Source organism: Grus americana, chromosome 2, assembly GCF_028858705.1.
Source record: "Grus americana isolate bGruAme1 chromosome 2, bGruAme1.mat, whole genome shotgun sequence".
Classification (NCBI taxonomy): domain Eukaryota; kingdom Metazoa; phylum Chordata; class Aves; order Gruiformes; family Gruidae; genus Grus; species Grus americana.
This window is the reverse complement of record NC_072853.1, coordinates 99,500,568-99,521,871: the sequence shown is the minus strand read 5'-3', so window position 1 is coordinate 99,521,871 and position 21,304 is coordinate 99,500,568. Positions and strand designations below refer to the sequence as shown.

The 21,304-nt window shown below is 43.0% G+C and overlaps 1 protein-coding gene across 5 annotated transcripts in view; it reads left to right on the top strand.

Annotated features, from left to right (window-relative positions):
- The first annotated feature begins 7,875 nt into the window (after positions 1 to 7,875).
- KIF13A (kinesin family member 13A) overlaps positions 7,876 to 21,304 on the top strand; it is a 120,311-nt gene continuing 106,882 nt past the window's right edge. For 3 of the 5 annotated variants that reach the window (XM_054818042.1, XM_054818041.1, XM_054818040.1), the window contains exons 1-2: positions 7,876 to 8,311; positions 8,656 to 8,746. In XM_054818042.1, coding sequence (XP_054674017.1) covers positions 8,257 to 8,311; positions 8,656 to 8,746 — 146 coding nt within the window. In that variant the 5' untranslated portion in view covers positions 7,876 to 8,256. The remainder of the gene's footprint in view (positions 8,312 to 8,655; positions 8,747 to 21,304) is intronic. The other 2 variants (XM_054818044.1, XM_054818043.1) reach the window with 1 other exon arrangement.

The following is a 21,304-nucleotide window of genomic DNA, read 5'->3' as shown; positions in this document are numbered from 1 at the left end:
TGAGCTGACCTCTGTATGTTTTAAGAAACACAATTCCACTGCTTCTCTCAAGGCTTTGCCTCACTCAGCTTCCTTACATGCTGGCCTCCCCATGCTTACTGTTCTCCTTTCAAATCTGTTTCAAGCAATAGCTTCTTTTCTTCTCCACACTTTAGAAAGGCGTTTGGCTAGAGCGCTTATTTTGCAGCCATCACTAAAAAGTAATTGCATAAGGAGAAATTTTGGCTTGGCCAGCACAGTTACTAGCTCAGCTTACTTAGTAAGCAAGCTTGGTGGATGCATTCCTCCCTCCCCACCCTCCTCCTCCTCCTCCCAGGGGCAGAGCCCAGGTTCCAACTCTCACGCAGGGTAGCCAGCAAAGTTCAGCTTCTCTCTGAAAGCAGAAAGTAACCGACAAGGGGACCGTGACTGAGTGCAAAAGGGTTAATAGGAATGCTGCACTTCTGTTCCAAGAGGCTGCTGTCGCTAATCAGGCTGTTTATATTTACAGCTTTCCCATTCATCCCCACTGAGCAAAAAGCACGGCTCTGAAAACAGAGCCCGAGCATTGCTGTATGTTAGACAGACTGTGTGTAGTATCTGATTGCTAACTGAAGAGACTCAGAGACTGTGGACTCAGTTTTTCTACCTGTGGTAAAACACACCTGCACTTAGCAAGCGCATAATAATTAGTGATGCTCGGGACAGTGTTTGTGAGCTGGCTCCCTGCTCACAAGTGCCCTTAGTCTTGATTTGGGACTCACAAGAGAACTGCAGGGATATGCTGGAGTGGCACTCACATACCAGACATTCCTTATCATGAAGATGAAGAGGGGTGAGAGCTTTCTGGATAGGGGGAATAATGGCAGGGTTATCCTTTCCTTCAGTTTGCTGGGGCCTGCCTACTGATTTAAATTGTAAACAGTATTACAAACCAGCTGTGACAGTTTGTTGTTTCTTGGGAGAAACACCTGATTTCTACTAATATATAGTACAAAAGGGGAAGAAAAAGGAAAAATTATAAATCTCTTCTAATTTAACATCAATCCCTTTTCATAACTTAAGTTATATTAACCACAGGTAGGTAATGTCAGTTCCTTTGGAACCCTGTGATCTTACTTTTTTAACAGTACAGTGTTTCCTTTTCCTTCCCTTTCCACTACCATGATGTTTAAAGACTGCATAGTGGCATGTGTCTGGTACGGTCAGCAGGACAGGTTCCCTGCTATCATGGCATCTATTAATAGAATCAAGCTCACTCTTAAAATTAGCTAGGTTTAGTCCTCTCGTCTTCTGTGTAAGAGCCAATTCATTCCTCTGGGGGTAGAAGTCAACTCATTTCCAGCCTGAGTGTGTTCCAAGACAGAATCACAGAAGGGCTGAGGTTGGCAGGGACCTCTGGAGATCACCTCGTCCCTGTCCAGGACCATGTCCAGATGGCTTTTGAGCATCTCCAAGGATGGAGGCTCCACCACCTCCCTGAGCAACCTATGGCAGTGCTCAGTCACTCTCACAGTGACAAAGTGTTTCCTGACATTCCGAGGGAACCTCTTGTGTTCCAGTTTGTGCCCGTTGCCCCTGGTCCTGTCACTGGGCACCCCTGAAAAGAGCCTGGCCCTGTCAGCTTTGCACCCTCCCTTCAGGTATTTATATACATTGATGAGATCCCCCTGAGCCTTCTCTTCTCCAGGCTGAACAGTGCCAGCTCTCTCAGGCTCTCCTGTGAGGAAAGATGCTCCAGTCCCTCAGTCATCTTTGTGGCCCTGCACTGGTCTCACTCCAGTAAGTCCATGTCTGTCTTCTACTGGGGAATCCAGAACGGGACACAGCATTCCAGATGGGGCCTCATCAGTGCTGAGCAGTGGGGAAGGATCACCTCCCTCGACCTGTTGGCAGCTCTCTTCCTAACGCAGCCCAGAAGAAAAGGGGTACATGAAAGACAGTTTACACCCATTTGTTCTTGTGCTAGTCTTTTCCTTGAACTTGACTAGCACCGTGCTTTTAAATAGTCTGAAAGGAAGCATAAACAGCCATATCCCCTCTTAGTCTTCATTTTGCTAGACTAAACAAACCGAACTTTTCTAGTCTGGTCTTGTTTGATAATATTCACCACTCCCCAGTCCTCCCAGTAACCCTTTTGTGGGTCTATTCCAGTTTGAATTCCTCTTCCCTAAATGCTGTACTGAGTTTTCTAGGTGGAGGCTCAGCAATGCTTTTTACAGTGTCATCCATACCTCTTCTTTCACTGTTGGAAATAACTCCAGTGATAACAGCCCCAACTACATATGCTTTTGTTATGATATCACTTGGTTGTGAATCCAGGCTGAATACCCACTGCTCTCCTCAGTATAAACAAATTTAGGAAGGTATTTGAGTCAGGGGTGGAGTGCTTCCTGGGGTGAAAAAGGGATGGCATACAGATAATTAACATCAATAGCAACAAAAATGTAAATAAACCCATCAGTGTATCATTTCTTTCCCTGACAGCTAGGGAATGTAAGCTACATAGCAGATGACTAGCTGTCAGAGGAGGACAGAAGTGTTGCCTGTATCTGAGGTTAGGATTGCAGGGATGTTAAATTCCCTGCCAGAAACCAAATCCCTCCTGAGATGACAGAAAGGTTCACTTTGGATTCAGTAAAAACTTCAGCCAGACTTCCAGAGCGTAGAGAAATGCATCTGAGCAGTATAAAAATTTTTTCTTGCCACTTTTTTCCCCTTCTTTGCATCCCATCGGTTTCCTGGCTATAGCTGTATTCATTAGTCTGCTTCTAAGCTCATTTATTAAATATTTCACTTTTCATCTGTAGGTAGCAATGACCATTAAAGTTCTCACAGTAATTTGAAATTATTTCTTCCTGCTAAGTGATAGAAGATGGGGAACAGAGCTCCCTGCCCCCTGTTCTTCAGTGAGTGGAGTGAAGGGATTATCCTCTGCAGAATGGTCATGCAGTTAAATGTCGCTAAATTTGAGCAGCTTCTCTCACAGAGGGGTTTGTCTCATCCACTGTGCTGAATATTGGACTGAAGTTTCTAAAAGACTATTGCAATATTGTATCAGAGGAGGGGAGAAAACGTCGGATCCCATCAGTGAAATTGCATGTGATACTACACCCCCCCCACACACAAATCCCCCCCCCCCCGCCACCCCCCCGCCCCCACCCCCCCCCAAGGAACATTTCAGCTTGATGGAGACTTGACAGCGACTGCCTCAGGGACATTCGCTCTAATTGTTCACCTCTGATCCCAGAGTGTGATCTACTCTCAGGCCCCCAGGGTGGCTGCGGAGGCGGAGGTAGGGTCCTAGCAGAGGTTAGGACCCCATCGAGGTAAAGCCAAACAGGTCACTCAAAACATGTAAATTGGCCTGTAAGAACAGATTTAGTCTATTCATTACTGAAAGAGCCTGTAAGCCAACTCTGTTCAGAGCTGAGGTAGGTTTAAACTGCAGTGCCTGTTAAAAGGCAGGAATCTAAATACATAGCTGTCACCCACCTCACATAGCATTCAGCAGCATCTCTCAGACAGAATAATGTTTAGGTGCATATATTCTGCATTTATTCCTAATGCTGGCAATTAAAATGTCGTCTTTTCTTTCTGGATGTCAGAAGAGCATCTGTCACCACGGCCCCTTTCTGGGCCCAGAGTGTTGCCATAAATACACTGGACATAAAGGGCAATTTTCATGCCTCCTGCACAGCTTTAGAGACAGTCAAAACAGATCTCTGATAAGGCAGAGGTGGCAAACATCCAGCCTGACTAATGTCCAGCTTCAATTTGAAGCAAAAAGGAAATGGAAAAGCAGCCTGAAAACCTAGCTGAGGGCACAGAGCAAAATCCTGCTCTCACGTACTCCGTTGTAAATTCAACGTACCTGTCCAGTCAGGTTACTCGCAAAGCCCACTGATGTGTGTGAGGCAGAAATTTGATTCCCAGTGTACAATTACAGGCAGGCATTTGTTTCCCTAGGTGCTCTCTAAATGCATTTTATTCAATGAAAAATACAAGTTTGTGTGCATAAAAGGACACTCGTTAGTGTCCTGTCACAAATATAAAGTCATATTTTATCCCACCCCTCCAATATGAAATATTTCTCCCTTCTGGAATGTCCAGGCCTCCTTCCTGTGTGCTAAATGCTATTTTAATAAAACAAATTATTACCAATTCTTCTTTTTCACCAACATCAGTGGAATATTTATCAATTATTTTGTTAGAGCTACGATTTCTTCCTATGCTTTTTCCTAAAGTAAGTATAATATATTAGATCATTAACCTTAAAAATATCTGTTGGCTTCATTATACAGTATTTGTTCATTTCTTTCTGTCAGATTGGATGATGATGATATAATGTGTTTGGGATGAAAATAAAGTTTTGTTTTCTCTGTTAATTTTAATTTAAAAAAATGCTCAGTAAAAATTTGGAAACCCAAAGAAAACTTTAATTTTGGTCAATCATAAAATACATACCTTGGGTTAAATTTGGTAGTAAAAACCTTCATTGTAAGCATCTTTTGGACTTTGGGTGCTGTAAAAATCAAACACTTTGTCTTTCTTTTGACACTTTCAACACTGAAAGAAAAACATTGCTTTGTTTCCCATGCTCTCACCACTGCCAGCTCCTCCTCTTTGGCTCCTGTGACACGAGATGAAGTTGGACGTGCCAGTGACAGCGTGCACCAGTCAGGCACAGCAAGATATGAACTGGGGATGCTGATGACAAGATAGATATTCTTGGCAGGCACCATGACATTTCTCCCTGCCCTTTGCCAAAGAAAGGAGGTCAGTGGAACACTCTGCCCTACCGGCAGGGCTTCGGGCATCAATTCTGGGTGCACAGCATCGCTCCTCCGTTTCCATGGGATGAAGTAGAGCAATTGGTCCTCCTGCTCAAAATATATGGGAAGACGTGGGCATGCCTTCATGTCAAATCACATTATCTGTGTTATGCCTTGGGAAGATGAGGAGCATCTGGAGCTTCCCACCAGTCAAATGCAAGGAGTGGTATTTCCTTTATGCTCTTTGCTGAACTGTGGATCAATGGACAAATGTATGGAAATGCTGAAAGGGAAGAAACAAAAATGAAACAGATGGAAAGCAAGAGATGGACAAAGATTCAATCTTGGCCCTAGTGAAGCTGCAAAATTCCTTTTGACTGCAGTGGTGCAGAACCAGAACAAAATAGGGGTGGAGAAAAGCAAGGATAGGAAAAGGAAATTGGGGAAAGATGATTTTGTCCCCATGTTCCCATTCCTGTTCCACTCACCCACCAGCAGCCTCCACTATCTCTGGCTCTCATCTTTTTGCATTGTTGAAGCAGTAAACTGTCATTTCTCATCTAGAATCATCCATCCATCCATCCATCCATCCATCCATCCATCTGCATGTCTGGGATAGCTGGCAGCTAATTCTGATGGGTGAACAACCCATCAGTATCCCTCACCAGTTCTCACAGGGCATGTAAACTGATCAAGCTAACAAAGGCTGACAGGTGATAGACATTCATCCACAGTTGCTACCGGTAGCAAAGACAGAGATGTAAAAGGTTCCATATGGTAGCTGTGTTCAATGGGGAAACACAATGCCAGAAGAGAAACATTTCATCAGCCTGAACTGCACTCATTTCCCACAGTCCTTCACAGATTGCTCTTTGGGCTCCCTAACAATCTCATGGGGCCCCTAAAATGTAACTCTCTTCTTATTCTGCTGTAACGCCAAAGGTTTAGGGGACACCAGAAATATATTCTGCTACGTGCATGCTGCATAATAAATGTTGTCAGGTCATGGTACAGATGTTACCAAAAGCCCTTCCTCAAGAGGACAGAAAACCTTGGTGGAACCAGCACCTCATTCATGGCAGTTGTTTTTCAGGGCACGTTGATGTGAATGAAAAAGCAAAAATCCTTTTACCAATCACCTAACACCAGAAAAAAATCAGGATTTCACAAGAAGAGAACAGCTACAGTCTATATTAGAACAAACTAGGTCGCATCTCCCTTTTCAAACACTTTTGCATGGCTGGCTTTCTGTACCTGCAAATGGTGGAATATCATTCACGAGCCTATTCCAGACATTAGTGCAAGTTTCTTCCCAAGACTCTTCCCACAGCCAAAATCATAGTCAGTCTCATAAAGACTCCGTTTAGTTTCTCTTCAGCTAATATCATTGTTTTTATTTAATCTTGCAATGATGTAGTTTTTCCACTAAGAAGTGGAAAATCAAGACGGAAGGGAATATTTTCCCTTCCATCTGTTGGCTGTCTTCTCTTTCCCAGTAGCATCCAAGTTTCACTAAACAAATCCATTCCTGCACAGCCATTTCATGCCTTATCTTGAGCCAGCGCTTACTTTGATCTGGGTTCTTATAGTCTACAGTCATAAGTAGGATGTCTCATTTCAACATCGTTCCTTTTCTTTACTCATTGAGCCGCATGTTTACAATGCATTTCGTAACGAACTTCATTTCTTATTGCCTACTTCACAGGCAAGAAATCCACGTGCAACAGCTTCTGCTAGTGATGTTCTCCAGATGCCCAGCTCTATTTGGTAACATTTTGCGAAGTGTGTCTCTTATTTCTTTTCAGCATTCCTGCAAGCTGTGGCCATTCAGGGCAGCCAGGCCTCCTCCAGAGTTGTTCCTCTCAGTCGCTTTGCAGGGCTCTTCTGGCTGGTGCGCTGGCACCTGGGGAGGTGGTGTCACTCTTCTAAGCTCCATCCCTTGTTTTTACTTCTGTTTAAAAGGTCTGCTCTTTCTCAGTGCAGCTATCTGTTCATCATTGGATGTTTAGTCCATTCTCCCTACAGTGGTTTAGCCCCAGAGTAGACAGAATAATCCCGTTTGGGTTTGAGCCTCTCTTTTCCGTAAAGAGAATGTTATAGACATTGCTATTTTGCACCTGGGATTCCTGCCAGTTAGCTGCATTGACGATAAGGATTGATTCTTCAGAAGATATTTTACTGGAGCCAAGGAAACATTTCTGGGGAGAAAACAAAGTTTTAACAGGACACTTCAAAAAACTGGCTATCCTGAGCTCATAAGCCTACTGCAGTTTTAACTAAAAATCTTTCTTGGCTTGTCCACTGGAAGCTCGCCATCCTTGGAGCTCATGGTTGCTGGGGTAATGCACTGCTATTTGTAACACTTTTCCCCAACATTGAACTTGCTGCTAGTAGATGGACACAAGTCTGTCCTGTGGCATTTGGGTTGGCGCTTGTCCACGGTAGCCCATCGCGGCCTGGAAAAGCTGTGCGGCAAGAGTGACCTCAGTGCTTCGCAGGCAGCCCTGTTCCAAGGAGGCAAAGCACAGGCCGGGGCTGGGGCAGGGCTTGTTGCTCTTGTCACCTTGGGGTGCAGCACTGTTTCCAAGCATCTATAATGCACGTTGCTTCCCGGTAACACTCACATTTCACCCAGGTCATCCATGCTGGCACCAGGACTGCACCAGACAGGTCATTATTTTCTAACTGAGCATTGCATATCTTTTGTAAAAAAAAATAAAAATAAAAAAATCCCCTAGCACCATGACATTTCATTCGGGGCAGTTTGTGGCCCTTCCTTGCCACAAGGAAACTTGGTGTCCAGTAGGACAAGCCGGTGGCTGTGTGGTGACGGCGGCTCCCGGGAAGGGCCCGAGGGCACAGGCCCTCAACAGCTACCGCCACTAGGGCCGGGCAAGCCACGCGACGACAAAGCGCAACGCCCGGCTTCCCCGGCCCGCTTTACGCATGCGTGGACGAGCGCGCCAGCGCCACCTTCCCGCCCTTTTCGCCACTGCAAGGAGTAGCCCGTCGCGCATGCTCACTCGGAGGAAGCGGCTATCCGAGGTGAGGGGGGGACTTCCCCCCCCCAACCCCTCACCGAAGGCGCTCGGGTGTTTCCGTTCTTTTCCGGCGCTGCTGGCCTGGGCGCCGCAATCCCGGCGGCGCGGCGGGAGGAGGCGGAAGATGGCGGTTGGGATTGGCGGGGAGGCGGTGGCAGGCGCGGCGGCAGCAGCGGTTATGCAAACGAGGCCGTCGGCAGCCAGCGCCAGAGCCGGTGTGGACCGCAGCTGAGCAGGGAGGCGGCTGGGGCTGCGCCACCACCGTCCTCCCCGGCGCCGGACACTCCTCCTCTCCCTCCCTCGCCGCCTCTCGCCTTCCCCGCCTGCCCCGGCCCCCCGCCCTCGCCTCGGCCCGGCATGGACGTTGGCGCTCCGCCGTGTCGCTGTGCGCGGCGCTGCGAGGCCGCGAGCCGCCGCTGCCGCTGAGCGGGGCCGCCCGCCGCTCCCGGGAGGGTGGGAAGATGTCGGACACCAAGGTGAAAGTTGCTGTCAGGGTCCGGCCGATGAACAGGAGAGGTAACGGGCGGGCGGCGCTGGGGAAGGGGGCGGCGGGGTCTGGGGGCGCGGAGGTGGCGGGGGGGAGTGTGGGGAGGAGGCGGCACCGGGGCGCGCCTGAGGCGGGCGCAGCGCCCCTCCGCGCCCCTGGCTTCTCCCCCGGGCTGGCGGGAGGTTAAACCCCCTCACACACTCACACACACCCCCGCTGCCTGCCCCTCGCTCCTTCGAGCTGGCACGCCTGTGAGCCTGCCCCCGCCGAGGGGGAGCCGGCGGGGGGCGAGCTGCCCCGGCGTGCGAGGAGAAGGGGGGGGGGGGTATGTGCTTTTGCCCTGGATACAGCCCCCCGCCGTGTCGCCTTGCAGAGCTGGACCTGAATACCAAGTGCATCGTGGAGATGGAAGGGAACCAGACTGTGCTTCACCCGCCGCCTTCCAACACCAAGCAGGGAGAAAGGTAAAAATCCAATTCGCCAGATAAAAACCCAGCCCCGGTTTCTCTGGTTCGCCCTCGCAGACGCTTCGCCTGGCTTTGTTAGGGGAGCGGTGGGGTCCTCAAGTTCTTGCTCGGGGCCGTTCAGGGGAGCGGGCAAGGGCGGGCGCCAGCCAGGGATTGCTGCCTTGGGCTTTCATCGCTGGGATGTGAGGACTAGATCTTCCTTTCCCGGCTTCCTGAGTAGAGTCAGAGGTACCCAAATTGGGATGTAGAGACAGGAGATCCCTATTGGCCTTCCAGGGCTAGAAGCTGATTCTTGATTAACTGCTCAAAAAACCAGCTGTTGGTTGGGTAAGGACTTAAACTGACTGTGTGTGCTGTTTTCAGAAACTTCCCTTGAGTGCAGGCTGCTAATAACTTGATGTAACCTTTGGGGGAACGAGAAGCAGAATCTGCATTTTATGCTAGTGATGGCATTTTTTTAAAAGTTTGTTTACTAGATTTTAACGTATTTTGCATTTGAAAAGGCTAGATTCTTTATTAATTCAGTGTTGTTCTGTCAAGTATCCTATGAGAATATGCTAAAATAATTTTGAAATCTGGCATTTAGTTGTGATGCCCCAGTAAAGAATACCCTTGGAAATAATCCAAAATACCAATGCACTAGACTGTAAAAATAGATCAGAACAGGAAAAGATTTCTTTCCTTTGAGGGAGTGCAGGGAAAGACAGGGAGGTGCAAGGGGAATAGTTACGTTGTATGCTTATCTCTTCAGTTACCTGTTGACTGTTCAACTTGAAGTTGATCTGTTTAAATATATTTAATGCCAAGCAGTGTGATATCATTTGCATGGTTATAGAGATTTTAATCTGAACACATTCTTACTACTTAAGGTTTTATTAAGAATATCTTTGATCGAGTTCATCATAGTTAGGAAGAAAATATAGTGTGAGAATTTTTTTTTTCCAAAGGTGATATGTCAAGTTTTTATAGTTTTCCAACAGGAAAGGTTGAGACCTTTTCTATTTTTGCATGTCCAAGATGTGAGGTGCTTCTCACCTTAATCCACATACTGGAATATAGCTGTGATCACACCAATTTAACTTAAATCCAACTTGCATTGTTTTCAGAACCATTGTTGTGTCTAATGTGCTGCCCTAGGTCTTGAAAGATCTGTGCTTGTTTTCTGCCTCTTGCACAGATCTTTGTGTGATCTTCTATGTGTCATGCTGCCTCTGTGGGTCTTAGCATCCCATCTGTAAATTGGAAATCTTGTTTTTCTTGAGACTATTCTATTTTAGAAAGTTTGAGTTGTTTGGGGTTTTTTTCCTTCTGTATATTGAAGTGTATATGTGGCCTCCATCACAACGCGGCTCTAATAAGAATAACATTAACTCTTTAAAGTGAGTGGATTTGACAGGCATAAAACATGAAATACAAATAGAGTTTACAAAGCAAGAAGAGAATTAAGATTTAAAATTCATTATTTCAATAGAATAAAGAGTCTGTAACATGAATTTTGCTTGTTGTGCACATTGACCTGCAGGTATTCAGTAAGACTGTGCAGTGACTCTATTTTTTGAGACCTTGTGTTTATCTGGCTTTAATACCTATAATATGTATAAATTCTCCTACTTGGTTGGAATTGGCTTCTGGTTGTGCGCTGAGCGCCTTGCAAGCAATCTGTGGCGCTTGTGTGTGACCTCACCATCGGCAGCTGTGTTGGCAGGTGATAGCTGTCCTGCTTGCAGCCCAGTGTGAGGCTGGAATTTGGCCGGCTGTTACGTGTGTGACTTACGCATTTGAAGCAACTGCCTGATATGAGCGGATTGGTGATATCAGTGAGAAATATTGATCAGAAGTAACTCACATATAGTTTAAATACCTTCTGGATGGCAGGTGTTGTATGTAACCTGTTAAGGTGCCTAAGACTTTCTTAGCACCTTGTGAAGATCCTTATGTTTTCTTCAGTGCTGAACTGTTGATTTCTATTTTTTTACTCAAGATAAATAGTTTAATTTCTCATGATGAAGAATGAATTCTGTTCTGTGTGTACCCACCATAAAATGTCTGTATAAACTGGCTCTGAATTGCATAGTAGTTGCTGCTTTACTTGGATTGACGCCTTGGCAGGGTTAGAGATGTCAAATGGATTTTTGGTTTTCTTTGTGTAGCTTGTTTTTATATAGCTCAACTGGATTTTTCTTTCAGAGCAACCATGTCACTGCAAAAAAGATTTCACTTGTTAGAGTCTTTCTCTACTATATTGCTTTATTTTAATATTCTGTTTAGTTTTACCTTTCCCTTTTTATGTTTTATCTTTTTATATGGAAATTTCCCTTTTCTAGGTGAGTGGAAGTACAAGTTTGTACTGCACTTTGGAATAAGAATAAGAAGCCTTCTAAAGCAAATTTAGTTTCCAGGGCTGCTTTTCTTAATTCAGCTGAAGCCAAGAGACTATAGGGTATGGGGAATAGAATGCAGGACCATGGTCTTTATTTGCTTTGTTTTCTCAGTTATAATTTTAAAGGTACTGACGGAATTTTCTGAAGTCAAATTAGGTAGCTCTTTAATAATAATAACATTATAAAATTTGCTCTTGGAAGAATATCCAAGGCTAGGAAAATCAAATTTTACAAGCTTTGCCTATTCTGTAAGGAGTTCTTGAATTAAATCTAAGTTAGGATGCATGATGTTAATCAGTCTCTAGGTTTTATTAAGGATATTTCTGAAGGATTTTAGATGGGCAAGCAATGCTAGTTTTACAAGTGGTGAAAAAAGCCTATGTCCCAGACAGTGCTGTCATTTGTCCAACTTTCACTATAGCATTAGAGGAAAATCAGTAAGTTAGAACCATAAATTAGAACAGGGTTCTTACTCCCATCTTCTAACTGCTAGACCACACAGCGTCTGCACCTTAGCAAACACAGCTACAAAATAGTAATTGCTATTAAATACAAGCGTTTTGTCTTTTTATGAGCAGCAGCCCTGCTGTTCCCCACAGGCACACGACTTTGAGCGTTCTAAACTAATGAAAGAGGAAAACCAGAACATAGTAAAACGGAACAATCTGAGCCTGCAAAGCACAGGAAAGTCTTTATCAACTGAAATAATAGTAGACAGAGTTCAGAAAGGAACGGTTTTCATTAGCTGGTATCAGGTATAATCTTTGGTGCTGGCAAAGTTTTTTGTAAGTTGGTTGTTGGACTTCAAACCTTTAACCCTTGTTTTACTGTCAGTAGTAGCAGTAGTTTCCTTTATATCTGCCTAAGTGTGCTTGTGTGTCATTTTAGTTACCGCTCCTGTCTCATACTCATTTCTTCCCCGACGCTGGTATGGATTTCCCTTTCTTCCCCAGAAAGGAAAAGAACAACATCTTGTCTTTCTGGGAACCCTCTGATTTTTGTCTCTTCACCTGAGAATTTGAATTTCCTTTCTCGAAGTACACTCTTCCTGAAAACATTATTCCAACTAACAGTCTTTTAGAAGTGGGTATTATGTTTCAAAGCTAATTGTATACGTCTTGCTAGAAATGTTTGTATTTGGTTGTTGGCCATAAGGTACAGTATTAAAATGTAACCATGAAATAATTAGAGTATGGAGTTACACACAGTCTTTCAAAATATTTGAGTAATTTTTTAGAATGGAAACATGACACCTCTCTAGGTCTATGAAAGATTTGACTTTATGTTAGAGTCGTTATTTTTAATAGGACAAACTAGGTTTTGCCAGGTTCTTCCTCTGCTTTTAATTGTTAAAATATGCTTTCCTCCAGCCTTACCTTTCAGTTACACTTTTTAACACATAGGATCTGAAAAAGAAGGTTTTATTTTAGTTCCCTGACAACAGCTCTTCATGATGTTATTTTTCCTTTAGTAAGCAAAATATTTGTCTTGACAGAAATAAATAAGGAACTATGGAGACAGTAGAACTGAAATACTATTTGAACTGTAGTTTTGACTGAAACAAAAAGTCATCTATTGGGCAATTTATTCCGCTAGGGCACAGTAGCCTTGTGCAAACTTTGGCTTATTAAAGATCCCAAGTCAGAAGATAAGACAGAAATCATCCGTGTGTGGAGCTGAACGTAAAATTACCACTTTGCTCAGAAGGTATCTTCTAAGCCTGTCTTAATTCTTTTTTAAAAAAACATTTTATGACTTGCTTGCTCTGTCTTCTTTCATAATCATTTTGATGACAGACAGATAGCACCAAGGCCAAATTCTACTTAGGTAAAACGCTTCTTATTCCTTTAAATTACTAAAGGTTGCAGAATATGCGGGGCACAGGGGTTGAGTTACATATAAGCTCTCTAATAAAATAAATAGCTAGGAACAGGTGTGTGTGAGTAGTGTTTGTAGGTCATGGTATTTCCAAAGATGAGTATCTGAAGCACAGATTTCTTCCCTAGGTATGTTGTCCTAAAACGGGTGTCTGGAAAACAGCTGTTGCTCCCCCCCTGCCTTGGAGAAAGTATAATTTGATTTTGGATGCTCTTTGGTACATAGTCCTTCACATGGTGGTTGTGGCATTTTTTTTTTTTTTTCACATCTTGGTTTGAAAAGCATCAGAGATGAGAGAAAAGCGCTGTTGTTGGGAGGGGATGCCCATTTCTGGTAATGGTCCCTTTTTCAAACTTAAACTTGAAGAAGCTGAAACAGGAAAGCTGTTAATTACTTCCATATCTGAAGGAATGACAACGAGATTGTGTCTTTGATGCATATACTCCAAATTATCACCTATCTGAGGTAGATCATAAAATAATAGCAGGCAGTGACTTTTATTTTTGCAGGAAATTGTAAAAGTAATCTGACTTTGACCTCTTCTGTTAACTTTCCTGTTAGACATCAGTGTTCAGGATGTGAACTGTTAGCTTTGAACCTTTGCAGAAGAGGTGAGTTTGAATTATATGAAATGTGCGGTTGGAAAATGTTATTTGGAATTATTTTTGCATTGCTTTAATTCATTCATGTCTCAGATGGGATACTAGATGCAGTTCCATGAAACTGCTGTTCTTAAATTCCATGTAATTTGAAACAAAATGAGACAGAAACTTGTAATTCAAAATATTGTGTGGCATGGCCCTTGGTTCTACCTTCTTAAGGTGGCCTGAACTGTGAGTAAATGCAACATCCATTGTTTCACCATGTTTATAAGATCCAGACAGCTGTTAGGACCTTGTGCTTTGGTCTTTAAACGGCATTGCTAGAAGAAACCAGCGTTGGAGGCTGTTGGGATTGTGGGTAAGCAGCTAGTAGTACTTAACTGGCAGTATTTCAGAACAAAAATAGATAAAGTGTTTGAAGAGAAGGAAAACTCTGCTTGGTATGACCATGTTTAGGCAATCGTTGCTTTGTAGCCATTCTCTGCTCTTGGACTACTGAGTATTATGTTCAAATATCTCTGACTAGAACACAGTAAAATGAGGTTCAGCTTTGAATCTGGCCAATTTTTCTGTTTTGTGATGTTAAAATGCCTACATTGTGAAACATTAAAAGATTTGTTAAAAAGATTAGTAGGCCTTTAGACATACTTAGCTTCTGTGTTTGGAAGGGGCAGGTATGCATGCACTTGCCTATTACTGCAGCCAGAGGTGTTTTTTGAGATCTGGATTACTAGTCAATGCACCTTGAATATGTTGTTTATTGAAATGAATTATGAATTTAAAAAATGTGCAGCTCTTTTAAAATGGATTGGGGAGGGCTTTTCTTTAGGGAGATCAGGACTAAAGGAAAAGTTTTACTTCCTTTGCGCCCTTAGTATAAATAGTAGAGGCAGCTTTCTTGTTTTGAAAAAAAAAAAAAAAAAAAAAGATTCTTTGCTCTGTTGTGCCTCTTGTAGGTTTATTAAATGTGCATATGGTAAGATTTCAAACTTCTAATTAAATTCACTGTAATTTAATATTTTCAAAATTTAAAGTTAAATGATACTTTTGAACATATTGTAGTAACCCAGGTGTGGTCTAGATTCAAAATACTTCAGGAAGTGCTTAAGAAGCCCTGTTCTGCAGAACCTGAGCTCAGAGAGAGGTCATGCACACCAGCTGCACTTCCATGCAGGTCTGTGTACTGCACAGACCTGGGTTGTGAATCTTGATCCAAAGTTAGGGGATAAAGTGAGTCCCTTCTTGGTCTCTGGCCCCCAGTGCAGTATGCACAGGCAAGGCATCTGTTATTCAAGGAGTCAACATGGTGGTGCTTCTAGTAACAAGATTACAACTGAATCTTTAAATTGACAAACGTACTTGTTGCTGTTGTGTTTGAGACATTATCAGATTTGAAATCTTTCGTTCCTGTGCAGTTGGATGCAGATTGTGCAGCAGCAGCAGTAGCTGCCTCTGGCTGTGTTGCTGGTGTCTCTTGCATGAACAGACTGTCCTTAACGATGGGAAAGTAGTACAGTGTCTTTGGCCCGCCCTGGGCATGGCTTGAATCTATTAATGGAAACAATTACTGCCTACTGTAGCGAAATGCCAGCTGCTGCAGCAATGCTGTGCAGATGTTGTTGCTTAACTGAATAACTTCTCTGATTGCTCAGTTCCTTGTATTGTGTGAGGATGTCTGTTACTGATGGCAGTGTGGAGAAGGCTCTTTAAGGAAGTGTGAAAGTGTTGGCTGGAGACAGCGAATTTTACATCTTTAGTAAGTGCAGCCTACAAAGAAAAGGCCCCCACTGTGCAATGATGTGCACCACAGGACTCAGCTGTCAAGTTAACTTGTGACCCAAAGCACTAAGTTAACTAAAACAGTCATGCTCTTGTCTGGAAGTAATGTTGCTGTGTGTCTTTTTACAAGAGGCAGTAGAAGGGATATAAGCTTTTCCAGTCAGTACCTGACTTTGTATGTTGATATGAAATTGGTCATCAGAGTTTCAGGACTGCTGGAGCTTGAGTTGATTGTGTGTCTTTACGATCCTTCTGTGGCATGTGATGGGTGTTCACCAGTGGCTAGGGAGGAGCTCGGTAAGATAACGACAAGCAGATTGAAAATTTGCTGTATGAAGGTCAATCAGAAAAATGCATTGCTGACAGGAGTTGAAAATCAATGACATGAGCTCGAGATATCTATGTTGATGAAGAGCAGGAGTTAAACAAGCTGTTTTCAATGCTGTGGGACGGTGTCCCTTTATGTAATTTCTTGTTTTGGAGGAGGGAAAGGGAATCCATGGCGCTCTGATGCTCTTGTGCTTGGTTAGTGTTAATTATCCTCTGCAGTTCTGACCTTTATTTTTGATAGTTGCCTTTTAATCTAAAAATAATAATTAAAAAAATACCAACCCTCAGTCATCAAAACATCTAATGAAATTCATAACCATATCCCGAACTAATACATTCCTTAGTCATCAGCCACAGCCTTTATTTGGCATTTTATTGCATCCTAAATAGAGGCAACCTCAAGCATGTACATGCTTACCAAATACACCTACATCTTCCTTGGATAACGTGAAGTTAGTGGCTTGTAAGGTGTAACTTTTTCACTAGGAGCTAATCTGATTGTTCCATCTCATTTCACATAGGTGGACCTAGGGAAATCTATATGGTAACAGCCCCTAATGAAGTCCCTAATGATTTATCATCCTATAGTAACTTAGTTATAACTCAGGACAAAGATTTATACCACAATGACTCTTTTGATAGGTTAAGCCATGAATATATGGGGTTACAGCATTGGTGGATAAGGGAAGGGCAACTGACATCATCTACCTGGACTTGTGCAAGGCATTTGACACTGTCCCGCACGACATCCTTGTCTTTAAATTGGAGAGACATGGATCTGATGGATGGACCTCTCGGTGGGTGAGGAATTGGCTGGATGGTCGCACTCAAAGAGTTGTGGTCAACGGCTCGATGTCCAGGTGGAGACCAGTGATGGGTGGTGTTCTGCAGGGGTTGGTACTGGGACCGGCACTGTTTAACATCTTTTGTCGGCAACACGGACAGTGGGATCAAGTGCACCCCCAGCAAGTTTGCTGATGACGCCAAGCTGTGTGGTGCAATTGGCACACTGGAGGGAAGGGATGCCATCCAGAGGGACCTTGACAGGCTAGAGAAGTGGGTCCGTGCGAACCACGTGAAGTTCAACAAGGCCAAGTGCAAGGTCCTGCATGTGGGTCGGCGCAATCCCAAGCATGACTATAGGCTGGGCGAGGAATGAATTGAAAGCAGCCCCGAGGAGAAAGACTTGGGGGTATTGATTGATGAGAAGCTCAACATGAGCCGGCAGTGTGTATTTGCAGCCCAGAAAGCCAACCGTGTCCTGGGCTGCATCAAAAGAAGTGTGACCAGCAGGTCGAGGGAGGTGATCCTGTCCCTCTACTCTGCTCTCGTGAGACCCCACCTGGAGTACTGCATCCAGCTCTGGGGGCCCCAGTACAGGAGAGACATGGAGCTGTTGGAGCGAGTCCAGAGGAGGGCCACGAAGCTGATCGGAGGGCTGGAGCACCTCTCCTGTGAGGACAGGCTGAGAGAGTTGGGGTTGTTCAGCCTGGAGAAAAGGCGACTCCAGGGAGATCTAATTGTGGCTTACCAGTACCTGAAGGGGGCCTACAGGAAGGATGGTGAGGGACTGTTTGTGAGGGAGTGTAGTGACAGGACAAGGGGTAATGGTTTCAAGCTGAAGGAGGGTCGATTTAGATGAGATGTTAGGAAGAAATTCTTTACTGTTAAGAGTGGTGAGGCACTGGCACAGGTTGCCCAGAGAGGTTGTGGATGCCCCCTCCCTGGAAGTGTTCAAGGCCAGGTTGGATGGGGCTTTGGGCAACGTGGCCTAGTGGAAGATGTCCCTGCCCATGTCAGGGGTGTTGGAACTAGATGATCTTTGAGTTCCTTCCAACCCTAACCATTCTATGATTCTATATTTTGGTGCTTATTAATGGTACATTACTTATTTTGAGCTATATCAATCAACGCAGCAATAGAAAGGTGTGTCTGAAACACTGCTGTGTGCTTGTGTTAGTGCATGATAACTCGCACAGTTAGTGATGATGCTGAAGATAGGGACAAAGAGGCCCATTGTGTACCAGCAACAAGGTACATACTTACGGTCTGTTTCTAGATACTAGCCCTCACCAAGCCTGTGCTGCTGCCTCTTCATGTTTAGTAACAGCATACATAGGCTAGTACTGGCTTACTTTGAGATTCATGGCGTCACTGCATCATCTTTTTGCAGTGTATGTATATTCCAAGAATTTTAAGCATTTCATAAACATGAATCAAAGCAGCTGCTGTGGCTGGAATGGTATGCTTATCTTTGCATGTGTTTATGAAGATACTGTTCAATGTGTCTAAAAAACCTGTCAGGATGCATTGTGAACTGTAAACTTTCTGTAATTTGATGCTTTGTTTTAAAAACACATTGCTGCAAATGTCAATATTTAAATATTTTTTCTGAAATTTTTTTTGTATTGGAAAATACTTTAGACTTGCAAATAAAATGAAAAAATGTACATGATATCCTGTTTATTGAGCTTACATTTTCTTAGTTTATTCCACAGTCTCTTTTTAAACATAAATGTAAATCCCAATGTACAAAAGTCTCCAGGCGAGATTAAATTTTCTTCTAGCGTAAGACTTCAAAATTCTGAATCCGTCTCTTAAGCTACTGGAATAACTTTTCTAGCATTAAATACAAGTATGTGGAGCTGTCTGTTTTGCTTAATTTTTTTTTTATATGATGACAACATCAGATCTTAGATGAGAAACTGCAGTACTTGAAACTTCTTCCCACATGGTTTCGACTTTTTGTTTGACTTTATGATTAAAATCATGTGCAGTGTAGCTGAGAAGGCCTTTCACAAATTTGATTCTTTCAGAGTTGAAGGAAAAAGGATTGGGTGAGGTGGAAGGGGAAGTTTATCTGCAAAATGAATGGATTGGTACAGTGACTGGCATTGGCTGCAATGTAATTTTTAATACTTGTGTACTTACTTTTGATGACATTTACTTCAAATTTACTCTCTGATTCAAAAGCTAAGGCTTATTTTACAGTAGATGAGCTTTTGCTAAAGATCAGTCAACAGAGCATTCCAGCAGAGGCACAGAGCTGGCGGAAGTTTTCTACTGGCAAAGCTGCTTTATGGCCCTGAATGAGCAGCATCCTGGTCTGCTTTGGAAAGTTTCTTTGTCAGCATCTGTCGATGTGAGGTTTTTTTATGTATGCAATATGATATAAGTCTGCAGTGCTTTAAACTTGTTTTGGCTCAGTAGTGCCACCTCCCTGAATGATGCAAGTCCTAAGCATTTTGATGTTTTTTGGTGTTTTTTTCCTTCCTGTCATACCAAGTTGTCATTTTGAGATGTTTCTAAATTTTCTGTAGACTTCAGATGTGTTTTTCAGAGCATTTTATCTAATGAAATCAGGCTGAAACAGAAATTGGCCATTTGGCAAAATAAATAAATGTTCTTGTATTTGCTGTATGCAGCTGAAGATGTTAATACATTACTTGCGTATCCTCTGAATGTTCAGCAAGCAGTAGTTAAGTTTGAGTGTTATTTTGAAAGAGAACTTTGCAGTTATGTAAGGGAGTAAGAGCAGAAACCATTTGGAGTCTTCCTGCACCTTCCTGTTGTACTGTATTGGGTTAAAAAGATGGTTCTGAAGGTTTTTTTTTTTTAGAAATGTATCATGGAACACCATCCCACCACTCCAGTTTTGCTGTTTTGCAGCTTCTTACTTTGACCACAGTGGATATGCTATTCTGAAACAAACTGTCTAGAAAACAATCTGGTATTTTCCATAGCGCCCATTACATTTAAAAGGAAGAAAGGTTTGAGAGGTTCTCCTTCTTCTGGTGTAAATCTAATCCTTGTACCTGCATTCTTGATTGGAGTGCCCTTGAGAAATGCTGCTTCAGTGTCCGCAGAGAAACTGAGACACAAGGAAATGCAAAAGATGGCTTGTTAATGGATTTGCTGCTGACATGGTAGAATATAGGGAAAGGATACTTGGGGACCAGGACTGGAAGGATAATGAAAGGCAAAAGAGAGGTACAGAAGTGGATGCCCAACAGCATGATGAAACTCCTCAAAGTACTTGTTGGAGGAAAACAAAACAAACAACAAAACCCAAGAGCATCCAATAAGGTTTTTCACATCCTACTGAAAATGTGTATGAGGAACTGACATTGTCTGGGGTGGTAGTACAGTCTTCATGTGTGTTCTGGTTGAGATCCAAGTTGAAAACAGAAAGGAAAATCAGTTCTGGTAAACAGACTGTTGAACACTGGACAGCTTGCCCTGTAGCTTCCTTGTCAAGAGCTTCCAAGTCCTTAGTATGTTTATTGCTTGAGATGTTTATAATGTTGCAGCTAAGTTCATGTCATATTTCTAATTTTCATTACATAGATGTAATGTATATTTTTAACACTGTATTTTTACTGTTTATTATATTAAATGTCATGATTGAGAATCTGTCTAAATTGGCTGTGAAATAATCCACTTGGAAACAGTTGTGTGTCCATCAAAAGGATGGTGAAAGTGTGTATGAAGATGCAACACTTAAGTGTTCTCCTAAGGTCTCTTTCAATGGAAGAGTATCTTTAAATTTTTTTTTTAATAAATTCAGTAGATGTTCTGTCCCTCTCAGCATCCCAGTTCCATGGTTTGATTCCCTCTTACTGTCAGAAGTGCTGTGTACTGAAGGAAGGGGATGTGTGACTTCCCCACAGTGCAAGTTAGAAGTTAGCTCTTGCCAGTTCTTTTTTAAAATGCTCAGCAGGGCGTAGAGGATGAGTACTGAACCTAGATAGAGACATCAGTCTAATCTCTCCTCTCTTGTTTAATTACTCTTTGGGGAGGGACTGCATCCTCTGAAGTAGTTTTCGAAGTTTCAGTTTTGCAGACATGAATGTGGCAATGGGAAGCTTTTTTTCAGAACTACTAATGGTGTGCAAGCTTTGTGCCCTTAGTATAATCTGTCCTTACTGCCAACACCACTCACAGATAGAAGCTTTGCATATGCTTCAAGGAATGTGGTGTACCTTTATTTGAAGTTTCAGAATGGCATCTTGCAACTCTGCTAGTTTAAACCCAGAAATGCAGTTCCACAGTGTTGAGCTGGCTGAATGCTCTTAGTGTTTTGCAATGCTCATGTGTTTTTTGAGTTGAGTTTCTTCTGGTGCATGGTCTGACTCATCTTATTGGTTTGCTGTTTGAGATATTTTGAAATAAGGAAGAAATTCATGGCTCATGTGCAAGACAGACTCAAATATACTTCGAAAATACTCTTGCACTCACGATCAAGATGTAATATGAGTTTTACAGAAACCTCTCCAAGCCAGCTCGATCTTAATCTGTCACCCTCTGTCAAGAAGGGTGTTGTGGAATGACATCTGGAGGATCTCACAGTTTTAATGTTTGTTTTTCTGAAGATATCTGCATCTTCATCTTGGTTCAGAAAAGACAGAGGCAAGTGAGTCACATGAGTGACCTCTTGCCTGCTTGCCTTTGCTGTGATTAAAAAGGGAAAGTAAATGCTAAGTATTTGTCTGTGGACTTTGAAATTAGGTATTATGAAATGGAATTGCAGAACTGAATTTTGAAGGAGAAATTTTTCATCAGTAGTGTATAAAATGAAAGAAAAC